The sequence below is a fragment of the Harpia harpyja genome, chromosome 21, assembly GCF_026419915.1.
Source record: "Harpia harpyja isolate bHarHar1 chromosome 21, bHarHar1 primary haplotype, whole genome shotgun sequence".
Taxonomy (NCBI): Eukaryota; Metazoa; Chordata; class Aves; order Accipitriformes; family Accipitridae; genus Harpia; species Harpia harpyja.
Window position 1 is genome coordinate 14,171,310 of NC_068960.1, and position 13,565 is coordinate 14,184,874.

At 40.9% G+C, this 13,565-nt stretch overlaps 1 protein-coding gene across 3 annotated transcripts in view; it reads right to left on the reverse strand.

Annotated features, from left to right (window-relative positions):
* ABAT (4-aminobutyrate aminotransferase) overlaps positions 1-13,565 on the reverse strand; it is a 60,998-nt gene that overhangs the window by 6,343 nt on the left and 41,090 nt on the right. For all 3 annotated transcript variants that reach the window (XM_052773430.1, XM_052773432.1, XM_052773431.1), the window contains exons 6-12: positions 10,647-10,696; positions 6,171-6,251; positions 5,564-5,656; positions 5,127-5,189; positions 3,331-3,394; positions 2,469-2,617; positions 752-889 (exon numbers count right to left, since the gene is read on the reverse strand). In XM_052773430.1, coding sequence (XP_052629390.1) covers positions 752-889; positions 2,469-2,617; positions 3,331-3,394; positions 5,127-5,189; positions 5,564-5,656; positions 6,171-6,251; positions 10,647-10,696 — 638 coding nt within the window. The remainder of the gene's footprint in view (positions 1-751; positions 890-2,468; positions 2,618-3,330; positions 3,395-5,126; positions 5,190-5,563; positions 5,657-6,170; positions 6,252-10,646; positions 10,697-13,565) is intronic.

The following is a 13,565-nucleotide window of genomic DNA, read 5'->3' on the forward strand; positions in this document are numbered from 1 at the left end:
GTGATATTGTAATTAGAACTAATTGGTAAGTACTTTTGACAGCATCTCATTTTAGACAAAGCAAACCTTTTCATTTCACCTTATTTACTAAATCACCCTTGCATGAGCAGTTGTTAGCAATGGGAAAAGCTGCGTTTTCTCACAGCAGAACAGAATTTTCCAAGCGTCACCTATGCTTTTCTCTGTAAGCAAACAAATGTTTTGAGGGTGAAAAATGCATGGAGTAGGTCTTATTGATGGTCATCACTTCTAAACAGGTTAACTTCACATTCCAAGTATCAAGACATCTGTCCTTTTCATTGTTTTATTGGAGCATCAGCTCTACAGTTGGACTCAATTTGTGTTTGAGCTTTTTTAAACCAAATATGTCAACAGAAAATTACCCTTTTCCAAACCTGCCTCTTCTGAAATTGTTTGAACCCCCTCAACAAATGGGCATTATCATATAAAGAACACTGCTGTGAAATCCATAGTTAATGAATCAGAGTAATTTCTCTCTCACTTAGACATTAGAAGAAAATTTATTGGACTGAGGAAACCACTAGGTGTGCATCAAATAGAAGAGAAGATACTGTGCTGACAATGGGTTGCTTGTATCTGAATACATACCTGTACATGACTACCCCAACTGCTACCAAGGAGGCCTGTGAAGCTCTCAAAGTGCCTGGGGCAGGGGGCAAGGCCTCTGGAGACACCAAGAAGTATTTGCATGTTTAGCTACCACTGAGTGAACAGTGAAATATTTTATTACCTTTCTGGCAATATCTCGTAGCTTTCTGAAGAAGTCATCTGAAGCATGATTGTCCCCACCTTCTGACTGTATTGGTTCTATAATGATTCCAGCCACAATCTTCTTCTTTTTCCTGTACTTTACAATCAGGTCTTCCACCTGTAAATCAAACATTTATGGTACATTCTCCTTTCAGGACATTCGCACATTTCCTCCCAGAAAGATTAAATCTCAGCAACAGAACTTCAACTTCTCATAAGCATTCCTGGCTATAAAGGTGTCAGGAAGCGCGAGGAATTAACAAGTAGTTCTTCCAGCATCTAACACTGCCCTCTTGTTCCTGAATAATGCTTAAGTTTAAATCATACCCTAAACACATTGTAACTAGTTGCACATTTATCTACAAAGGTGTGAAAGCTCTAACAAATTTCAGCTGAAGGTATGGTGGAAACCACTGTAGCTTGCTATGCCATTGCTGTCATTCCACCTAAGCAATACAGAAGAAAACAGATTTTGTGTCAGAAAATAAAACTCGGCTAATGTATTAAAGAAGGTAATCTGGTAAATTTGCTTTCTCTAATCACCTACTTCAGATACTTAAAATTAATCAGATGAAATAGTGCAGAAATCCTGTTGCTGACAAGGGGCTTACAGAGAAGTTTTAATTAACCTTGTAGTACCAGTTGCTGTGATTAGTAGTGTCATTTGTACTTGAACTACCCTTTACAGCTTTCAGGGCCCACAACCCGTGTAGGCTGTATTGGGTTTCGAAACCCAATGGTTTCCAAAGGGTGCCAGTAAGCCAATCCACAGACTTTCAAAGAAAGCATTTGGCTTTTTATTTTGGTTTTTTTTTTTTTTAAATAACAGCTTCAAGTCTGTGGATTGATTTTTTGCATCACAATTCCCCCACCCCAAGCTATTGTGGAGCAAACACAGGGAAGCAATTTTCTGTGCTTTCTGTTTTCTCTGAAGTCAGGCAGGTTTGAGTAAGAAGTCTCTTAGATCCAGCTCTGCGCAGCCATCCAGAGCGCTGCTGTGCTCCGTTCAGCTCACCACAACCCCCTGCCCTAGTCGCTTACGACGCTCCAGATTGTGCACTACTGCAGGTCCAGTCACAGGGCACACCATGCCTTGCTCCCCACCTCCGTCTCTCAAGAGTGAGCCCTTGCAAGTGGCAGATCCTGGATCCCAGTGTGCCCAACAGGGAATCCAATTCCATGGTTCTGGTACCTGGAGACGGTTTTCCTCCCTTAAACTCTTGTTCTGCCCACCTTTTCTTTCTCCTGGGCTAGGGAAGGCAGAGTCCCTGCCCTCTCACTCCCTGCAGCCATGGGTAGGATCAGAGCTTTATGCCAGAAGGTTACCACAGAAAAGCTGAAAAACTTGAAACACTGTTACAGGTTCTCTTTGCAGAGGATTATGCACGCTGTGCGCTCTCTTAGTCCATGTCCCTTTGCAAGATCTGGCAGACAAGTTGACTGTGATACAACGAGCTTCTCCTACATGTGAAATTTCACTTTGGTATGATTCATGTAGACCTCTAATTCACAGTAAGCTGGCTGTTCTTCTGAAAGGCAGGGACAAACTTCTGACTGTAAACAATAGTGAATGCTGTTTTTATCACATGCTGTTCCAATCCCTGAAAACATTCTTTTAGTGAAAAACAGCTAATCCTACTAGCACTATTCATTATTTCAAAACAAAACCAGCAGAAAGCTGCCAGTGAATTTTTTACCTCCTCTAAACAACGGGCTTCTTCCTGTTGATTCTCTTTCACAAAGTCTTCCAGAGGATACTTTAGCCTTGGAAATGGAGCAATAGGCCAGTCCAGCGATGGAATGTCCAATTTGTGAATTGCTTTAGAGTGAGTTGTAGCTAAGCAACCTAAACCCAGAAAAGCAAAAATTAAAATAATACCTGTCTAGGAACAATACAGGAAAAAAGCTACCAAGAGGTGAAAAATTGCCTGACACCAGGACTGTAGAATTCTCTTAACTGCTCTATGTTTTTACTTCATTTTCTGAAATACTGGTTAATGGGATTTAGTCAAGCTTAAATGGATTGCTCTAGCTTTTAAACACCAGTTTCCACATGCACTGTTCCAGAAGAACCAGAGAACCTCTGTTAATCTGAACAGGCTGCTCAGACAAGATGGGTTTCACCTGTCCAAAGAAAACTGCTCGCAAAGCTCAGAATTACAGCATTCTTGGGTAACATGTTTAGAACAGGGATTGAGCCAATGTAAAATGGTAAAAATGAGTGACATCTTGTTTGCATATTGTGGTGATTTTACCCCAGGAGTTAAGATTTTTACTAGTATAGACAGGAAACCTTGGATTCAGAATGAAAATAGGAGACCTTCTGAAAATAAATTTTCAAAAAAATATAAAATTAATTCCCACCGTCACTCAAATATTCTGTTTCAGTACTGCTGGGGCTTCAACAGCAAGCCTTCAATAAACCTACAGCTCCTCCAGTGGTAGCATTTGTCTAAGGAAAAAACCACTTTTCCGAAACTACAGTGAGATGACAGCTTACTGCAGCAGCTGAGGGGAGCGAAAGAAAAGGGAGGTTGTCGCCGGCGGTGCTTTTCTTACCCAGGGTCCTTCCGTGGAAGCCGCCCATGAAGGAGAGCATGGCGTAGTCGGGGCAGCCGGGGGGCTGCAAGCAGAGCAGAGAGGCGGGCAGTCAGCGTGCGGTGCCGCGGGCAGGTGGGTGGCCCTGCTGCCCGCGCGGCTGCGGGCGCCTGACGCAACCCGGGCACGAACCCGCGGCCAGGGCACAGCGGGATGGCTGGATCCAAGCTGCTGCCTCTCACAGCATGCAGATTGGTTCCCTCTTCAACCATCGGGCACCGCAAAGAGTTATATTTACCCATTTGAACAAATACATTTGTTGTCCCCTAAAAACTGCCTGACCTCCTGGAATACATCATTAATACTAATGAATACGTGGTGCTTTATACCATATCATATCATCACTTCACACACGAGCACGCAGAAAGGCTAAGCATTCAGTACAATCAGCCCGTTTTTGTACAAAGTATGAGGATGCGTACGGGGTGGCCGTGCCCAGGGGTGGCTGCGGGGGCTCTGCGAGGAGAGGCTGGGGGGGCCCTGTGCTGGACACCCTGTGCATTCCTGATGACTCGCTGTACCAAGAATGACAAGGAACCACGACAAAAGACATGCAAACTGTATACCGTCTGGAATTCAATAAAAGGATATACTGGGGCTAACCCTCCACCGCCCCTAAAAATAGAAATTCTCTTTCTTTATGCCTCTCTATTATCCTGCAAGTGAGAAGATTGTCACCACTTACACACCCCGTTTACACCTTTAGTCTTGTACCCCACACTCAGCTACAGGGTCAAGGCTGCAATATTTGCAACTGGATTCCAGAGGATCGCCCCCAAAAGGGGGATGGAGTTGCCCTCTCAAATCTGTCCCCTCCCCAGCTGTAAAGAGTACTCAAGACAATTAGCTCAAAGAGGAATCCTAATGTTTAGATAGCTGAACGTGGACAAAAAGTGATCATTAGTTTTACACATCTTTGGTCATCTCGTAAAATTCCTGCTCCTTCAGGTCATGGTGTGCCATCCTCTTACTAGTATTGGCACAGCCATCTGTCTGACCATGCTGTAAGCAACACCACAGAACTTAAAAAATAATTCTGAAGACAAACAGAACAACAACGACAACAACAGAAAACCTGTAAGAACCCTCCTCATTTTTAAAGCCAAATGAGTTTCCTAATCCCATGTGAACGAACTGAATGCTCATCACTACAGAAATGCCAAAGATCAGGTTGGGACCAGCAGGTTATTAATTTCTAACATGTTTATCTCAAAGAAGAGATTAAATGCTCTGTTTTCTGCTGTTGTTGCATGTTAAGATTTGTGACTGGCAAGAGTGAGACCACCGCGGTTGAAGGTGAATAGGACTTCAGAGGTTTATCAGCTGCATCTCAATTTCCTCATCCTGCCTGTTAACATTTAGTCAGTCAAATTTTAACCAACCCCTTGATCAGTTTTAAGCCATAAAATCACAACTTCTGAAAAAAAAAAAATTAGAAGGTCTGTTGTTATTATTTGTAAACTTTTCTACGTATTAATGATCTCCATGGACCCATCCATCACGTGGGCCCCTCTATAGCAAATGATATGTCATGAAAAAAGGGAGATCTTCCCAAGATTCACAACCAGCAAGGATGCAAAAGAATACAAGCAGCAGGTCTTGATATTTGTTGGGAGCAGTTTGTATTTCACCGTTTCCTAAATTTACAAATCTGAGATTCCACTTGAGACATAGTAAAGCCGATTTTTCCTCCCAATCTTCCCACATAAACCCAAGCCAATGGTACATCTGTAGGTGTGGTAAAGAACAAATGTTACCTGGTTAATCATACAAGATTCCAGTTCTTCTTTTGTGACACTATTATGGCCCCTCTCCTTGTTCTGCAAAAAAAAACCCAAAAACCAAAACAACCCAACAGATAGTTTCCCTGTAGTTGTCACCACTGCATTTATGGCTGAATCACAAATTAGTAATGCTGGTATTCCAAATTAGAGCCAATGAAGATAGGGACTGTGGCTCTTACATACTGACTGCAATCTGCATTTTCTTTATAATTTTTAAAGTTGTGTCAATATAAAGTGAAAGCTTAGATGAAATCTTTTTAAAAAAGATTTTATACTAGGTTGAATATGAATAACATCATGAACAAAAGAACCTCTAAGCCTTACTTTGTTTTACAGTAACGGTTCTGATGATGAATAAATACTCATTTCTACATTTAAACCTACAAAAACCATCTCAGTATTTTACTCACTCTGTACCACATAAATATTGCTTTAAAGGCATTTTCATTAGAGCAGGATCCGCAAGACATGGTGATCACCTGTGGCAGGCCCTTAGGAGCCACCTGTTAATGAAGACAGAAAATTACTCCAAAATATTAAGCACACGTATAGTGCCAAGTGATGATAATACTGATCAGTCCTTAACATCATGAGCTTCAGTATAATGGGAGACCAACCGCACCTCGGATGAGGAAAGCCAATTTCAACTGCAGCTGAGAGGGCTCAATTCAGTTTCACTCCCAAGGATCTTCAAATTTAAATCAAGACAAACAGAAGCCACTTATTCCACTGTCTCTTATGAAAGCACAGTGAACAGAAGTTAGTGAAAATGTGTTTTCTCATCAGTTCCTGAATCCAGAATGAAAGAGGCAGTATCTGCGCAGAGCAGACATGTCACCCTCTCGTGTTCAGCTGTCAAGTTGAGGAAAAAGGTTTGATCTCATCACTTGTGGTGGGAAGGCAGGTGGGCAAACAGCTAATCTGTAATGTTCCCTATTAAAATCCATAACATCCCTTGATATGCCCGTGTCCCTGAACAAAGAACATGGTAACTCATCACTGCTATCTCAGACTTACTGATAACAAAGATTCCTTCAGTCTTTCTGCAAAGTTCTCTGGAGGTAAAATGCCTAGGGCAGGTCTGTTGATAAAAGTGCTCTACAAAGACAAAGGAAGAGAAATTGTTAGGTTTTACTATTACATGAAAAATACCATGTTAATATCAAGGCAGCTACATTTTATTCTAATTACAAATACCAGCCAGAAATTTGTAGTTGTGGCACAAGAAGTTTTAAAACCAGGGAATAATATTCATGTCTTAGAATTCATGTCATGTTTTTCTGTCTAATCCTTAATACTTTATTCTTGCAGGACATCTTAGAAAAGGTGCATGCTAACTGATACTGACATTTCCTCTTCAATATTACCATTTTAGTTGCTCAATCTCAATTTTCCTTATACACAGGAAATACACTTTAAAATCTTAACTACTTGCCTTCAGTTTGAGTAGCTATATCTAAATTCAGTTAGGATAGCAGCACTTTCTTCCTTATTGAGCTTCAAGACAGACCATTTCAGAATGCTGTGGTTATGAACACCCTCCAGATACTATTACAATGGGATTTAGGGGAACAAGGCAAAGGTAAACTTAAAGGATAGGTGCCACATCTGAGAAAGATAATACACATGCAAGGATCAGCAACACAACACTACAATAAAATAGATTCCTGACAAAAAACTTGTGCACACAGGCATGCTGTCTCCCTTCTAGACTCCTCTGGCACGTACAGTACCATGGGCTGTGCAGCAAGGAGATCGGTGCTACCCTGCATGTTATTATTGTCTCACTACTCGGGAACAGGCATTTAATCAAGCTCAAGAACATTGACTATGATATATCCAGACATGGTGGTAAAATTCCTTTTCAACTGTGTGCTGTTTTCATGAAGCTTGCTGATTTGCAGGTAAATATTTCCTGTTCTAGGGCCTTCAGTTTGCACAGTCACCCTTCTCAGTGCCTCAGCCTGAATTAGAGGTACATTCTTTATTGTGCATTACAATAGCAGATTTCTAGCTTCCCAGTTTTCTCCTTTCCATTTCCTGATCGAGGTCTGACATGGACCAGGAGCCACTCATGCTGAAATAGTCTTCATGGATGCAATGGATCTCTCCTAACAGTGGAATTCCATAGCCTACCAGGAAACCACCTGGTTGACCTCATGTCTGCTTCCCAGAATTCTTTTCTCCAACCATTCCCTTTCCCTGTTAGCAGAACTGAATCTGTTTTGCTGCAAAACCCTTGGTAATCACAGAAGTGACTACAGGAACGCAGCCTTCCCATACCTACGTGGAGGTTACGGAGAAGATGAAGGCAGGCTCTTCAGTGGGAAGATGAGAAGCAATGGGCATAAATCAAAACATGGGAGGTGCTGATTTCGGTATAAGGAAAAGCTTTTTCACCAAGAGAACAATGAAGCAGTGGAACACATTGCCCAAAGAGGTTATGCAGTCTCCCTCCCTGGAGGTTGTCAAGACCCCAGATAAAGCCCTGAGCAACCGGTCTGATCTCACGGCCGACCCTCTCTGAGCAGGAGGTTGGGCAAGAGACCGCCTGCGGTCCCTTCCAACTTCAGTTGTCCCACTGGCCCTATGAAGTGGCCACATCAGGATTCACACCTTTGAGAAAGGTAATTTTGGTGTCAGTGAACAGCAGCTGGTGGGAAAACTGAGCCTGCTGCCCACACAGGTGTTTCTAAAGAGCAGCTCTGGAAAAAGCCCCTCAGTCTCCCCAGTCCACTAATGGAGATGAATTTGTCATGTTTATGCAATTAATTTAAATTAGGTGTCATGGATTAAAATTGATTCATCATTGCTCTTAGACTTTGTAGGTAATCTTATTTGATTCACAATGTGCTACTTTTTATTTTAAATTAAATTTGCTCAGAAAAGGACAAGCTCAATAAATTTGCCAACTGCAAAGCAGCATTATTTGCCCCTTTTTTTTTGTTTAATTGTTGTTTTTCTTGTTGTTGTAACAAGTCATCGTTAAAATTAAAGGCTAAGCTTCAATGACTTAAGTCTTTATGGGTCTCCAGAGGGGACAGACTGCCTTCCCCCAAACATTCGTATTTTCAGCGCAACTCAAGCTTGCACATTTATCAGCATCCTTCAAGCTTTTTCCTCAATACAAGTACTCATTTATTCAGATGCGTGGACCACAGCAAGAGGTGTGAGTGGTCACAATGTACTGTAGGAACACTTTGTCAGAATTCTTAGGAAAACCAAATATCACATAAGATATAACAGAGTATGAGCTAGTACTTTGTAGCTTGTACAAGTGTGTTGCTTCCAAAACAATGTTTGTTTCAACAGACTCAAGCTTAAAAAAAAAACTAAGAAAGGATGTTACTGACAGATTGACACAAAGTTTTTGTTTAGTATGTATGAGAAATCTTACTTGACTTATCTCAGTTTAGAAGTAAATTTTCATACAAAGTTAGAGATACGAGACCATAAATTTGTTGTGAATTTGATTACATCACAATCAATGGACAACATTTGCCATTGAGCAGAAAAGTGTATTTTTCTTTTGTTGTTAATAAGATACTCAGTACTGAGAAAAATAGAACATCGACATCAAGCTGCTATGGTCTCAAATGAACAGATGCATATTCTGTTCTTTATAGCTGGCTATAAAGAGGGTACATGGAGGATTACAAACAAACCAAACAAAAAATCCCTACAAGAAAACACCAATCCCATCGTTAACATTAGAAAAGGGCCGTATCTCAATGTGTATTACTGAAAAAAAGTACTTTCACAATCAAGCTGGCACTTTATCTGCAGTCAGACCCCAGCACGCACTCTTGTCTGCAGTGAGGTTTGCACAAGTTCTGGGTCTTCGCAGCTCTCCAGCCTTGGCTCTGCAAAACTTCACTGCAAAACTGACATCCTGCCTACACCGTGCCGAGGCTAAAGCCTGCCAGAAATCCTAAGCACGCAGTCAGGCGCAGACTAATAGGTTTAGTGCCACCCTCTCCACTCAATTAGTGCAGGTTTCAGAAATTGGAACAGGGTACCAATAACATCTCTGATGCTCATATGTGGGAGAGAGGGGTCCTGGTTGCACCATTCATTCTGGACTATGGAGACGGTTCCTTTTACTGCAGGCTTCTAGCTCGCAGCCTGTTAACTGCCCTTTTCCAGTGGACAAATTAGCAACTGCCACCAGGCAACAGGTTTTTTTGGTTTTGTTCTTTTGTTGGTTTGGGTTTGGGGGAGTTTTGTTTGTTTGTTTTTTAAATCTGACTTCGCCTACTGCTGCATTATTATTGTTATTCTCTCAGAAATAGTTTTTACAAGTTAACATAAGTATTTAGACATATTAGTGCTTCTGTAATATCCAGATCTGCCTTTGAGAACTCCTGCATTTCTAGCCCTGGTGTTTTTTTTAAAAATTTGAAGTATTTTAGTTCTGGGGAAGGCAGAATTTCCCATCCTGAAGAAGTGAGAACTCCGTAAAGCAAATCAGCTCAGGGAACTCAAATGTCTGCACTTCTCTGACATGCTGGCTCAGGATTTACAGTCTGCTGGAGTGAGCCAGCAGGTTCTTTTGGAAGGGAAATGCAGGTATGAGAGGGAACTGGCCCACACTTGAGCTATGCCCTTGCAGGCAGCGTGGACACCCGTTACTGGTTTGCAGAAACAGTGGCTCAAGTCACTAAAGACAGTACAGCCAACAAGGATCTATTGATGTGCAGTGAAAAAAACAGTGAGCTCAATAAGCTATTGCGCCAAAAAAAGTTACAATTTTAAAATTTGCACAAAATCATTATGGAATCCAAAACTTCTGTGCAAGCAGTAAAAAAATGAAGCTTCAAATAGAATGCAACTTTCTTTCAGTGATTTCCGTAATTCAGGTTATTTCCAATCACTATCAGTATACTGTTAGAGAAAACAGGAAGATACTTTATTTAAGAATCAGTTACTCTGTTTTGAAATAATCCTGTCACTCTAGTCTAATGATTTTAATTTTTCAAGGACATGTCAGTGGTTTAGTCAACTTAGTACTTAGGAGATGGGAATCAGCCAGTACCCCTACACCTACCACCCTCCCTAAAAAACCCCAAACCACCCAAGAAACCCAAAACACCCACAGCATTCCAGACTTAAGGCGCCATTTTCATATTCAAAATACTATATTCTCTCGCAAGGACTTGTGCTTGCTTTCAGGCTCAAAAATCTTCACTCAACAACACTGCTCAAATAGTTAATTGGAAACACTGTGCTTGAACTATTGTTTAAAACTGGCTGCAAACATATCAAGTGCTTGCATCACCCAAATGTTTACTTCTTGTAAAGCTTCACAGAGGTTTTGGTGTCTTCTTAAACACTACCAAGCTCTTTTCATCTAGTGAGAAATAAAGCAAACAGATCCTATCATACTTTAAATTGAGTCATTAAGCATTCATTATCAGTTTAAGAAAAACTAAAAAAGACTGCCACAAGGAGGGAGAGGACTCCTTCAAGTACTTAATGTTTTAATTCACTTACTAAGTTCTGTGGCTGCTGTAGAAGCTTTATCAGAGAGGGATGGCTGTAACCTAATTAAAAAGAACAAACAAAGAGAACAGTTATTTGTCTGGTTTCAATAAATTAATGTAAAGCATAACCTAGAGAATAGCCTTAACTTAATGCTTGACTGTTTCTGTGTAAGTTGTATATGTTTTAACTACTAATAACAGAACTTCAAAAGAAGTAGGACAAACCTCTCTTCTTTTACAAAATATATTATCTGGAACTTTGGTACAAATTTTGTGTCAGGCAATAGCAAAACATATTTTAGTACTGAAAGTTAAAAATTGAACACGAAAATAAATGAACATGACATGGATCTTTTGCCTGATTGAAGCATCACAGTTTCTACCAAGTACTGGGGGAGCGACATTATTAAATGCTTGCTCACTCTCCTTCCTAGGTTTCCCACGTGTATTTGGTTTCTGTACAGTACAACGTGCACACCTCTCCTCTTCCTCAATTAAGAGCAGACATCACTTTCTGCCAGTGCAGCCCACAAGCCGTTGTTTCTGTTAGTCACCATTTAGCTGTGGTATTGAAGCATCTCCAGTCTCTCCTGCCTGAAGCTGGCTGCTTACCGTTCTCGCTCACCGTAACCCTGACCTGCTGAGCTTATGTGGCTCTCACTGAGCACTGACCACCCAACACGCATTTCAGAAATGGCTTCTGACACTCTGAACCACAGAGGGAAGCTCCCCATGCAGCTGTGTGCATTTACAGTAGCTGGTGCTACACTTCTGGCCTCATAGCAATTTTTACCCTCCTTGAATATCATACTGATTATTTCTAGCACAATAACAGAGGTTTTTTTCACCCCACTGTGCTTTTTAACTGATTGGATTTTTCCTCGTTGTAAAATCAACTTAGAAACATATATTCCCCCCCCTTTGTGCTTTTTAACTGATTGGATTTTTCCTCATTGTAAAATCGACTTAGAAACATATATTCCCCCCTTTATGCTTTTCTTCCATGCAGTTCCCCAGTCTTTGGCAGCTGACCGTAAGAAATAAACAAGCAAAAATTCACATAGTTACCGATTTCCCAAAGAAAGCTCATTTAGCAATTGTAATTTCAGTGCATTATAATGTGCTAACAAAACATCAGCAAAGGCTTTTTGTCCCTCAGCAGATACAGCCGGATGCTGCAGGGTAACCTTAGTAGCACAGCAGTGCTGTTCTCAGAGATGTTTTTTCATTGCTGATGCATGCAAAGAGCACACGTTATGGCAGACCCAGCAGGGGTAAGCCCTGGGACACCAGCAGAATTTTGCCAATGGCTTGACAGCACTCCTTGACATCTCTCACAGTTGGATGGCATTCATCACCGCTATCCTCTACAATGCTATCTAAACACGCTCTGTGCGCAAGATGCTGCCAAACTTGGTTTTGAGACGTGCACACACTGGCCTCCACATTATCTAGGCTTTCACGTATATATACACTCATTTATTTGCATGCATGAAGATGCATATTCCAACCCTGCATACTGCAGATGTTCATGCATGATCATTAACAATTCTACCAGAAGGAAGAGGCTGTCTACATAGATAGCCATATACTTAAAACTCATGGACTGATAAGCACCCAAATCTCTAACCCACCACAACCCATTAGTTATTCCAAGACACCTCTCTGGAAATCTTTCCTTCTCAGTCATAGATTTACATACCTCAGCTGTGCATCACCATAAAAAAACCTGTTTGATAAATTGCTGTCTTGTATTAAAGAAGGAGATTCTGCACTTTTCACTTTCTCTCATGACCAGCTTTTTTTTCCCTTCCCATTTTCCTTACTTTGACAAACTTTTATCTGGAAAAAGAGGCAACAATTTGTCCTTTTTACCCAGAAACATCAAGATACTAAGGATGCTTCGGGTTTAACGCGACAAAGGTGCTTAATTTATACCCATTGATGTTCTATGGGATAACTTGCTTGCTTACAGGTAACCAATGTATCTGATGTAAAAAGAAAAAAAAAAAAAAAAAAAAAGAGCTCAAAGGAGCCCAGAAAATTTCATTTTAAGCCTCATTTCTAATGTATGAAATGCCAAAGCCAGAGATTAATATCATCTTTTATATTCCTGTGTAGAAACAGTTGGAAACCTCATTTTCCCTACTGCTGAAGAAGTCAGACCGCTCTAATTTTATTACAAAAACTTATCATGCCTCTGAACTCCTCATTCTAGTTGAACGACAATAGCCCTGATTATCCTGTCTGAGCAATGGAGCATTAGGCTACTGCATTAACAAATCAATTATAAATTCCATTTTTAATATTTTAGTTCAAAACAAGGAAATATCCAGATTGTTTTAACCACATGTCATGCCACGAAGAATCTGTTAAAATTATTATGAAGATAATGCAAGCAGTTATTTGGGACACAGACAACTATATCTGTATTGCATCTGCTGTCATGGGAAGAATTGTTGTTAGGCTAGAGGGAATGACACAGTTGAAAGCTGTGTTGCTGAGAGCTGCAGCTGTGGCTACCACTGAGAGCACCTCTGAGAGTATATCTAGTGTTTTGGAAATCTCCAAACTAAACCTTACAGAAGTTTGTTATAAATAGCTCCTATTGCTTAGGAAGCTTAACCATTAACTCCGGTATTGCTTGTAAAAACATGTAATTCTGATGCTGCTGTTAAGATGCATGAAGAATGCAGAGATCTTTGCCATCTTCTCCTATGTAACACAAATTCAAGGCTTCTATTACCCACAACTTACCCTTTTCCACCCACACAAGATGTCTCTCCTATTCTTTTCACTTCAGGCTGAGTGGCCTGGTCTTCTAACACTCCCTATTCTGCTGGTGCATCCTCAAACAGGGCCCAGTAAAAGAAGAGAGAATCCTTAAAGCCTGACTGTTTCTGAAAGAGTAGGTCTGTGTGTAGAAAGA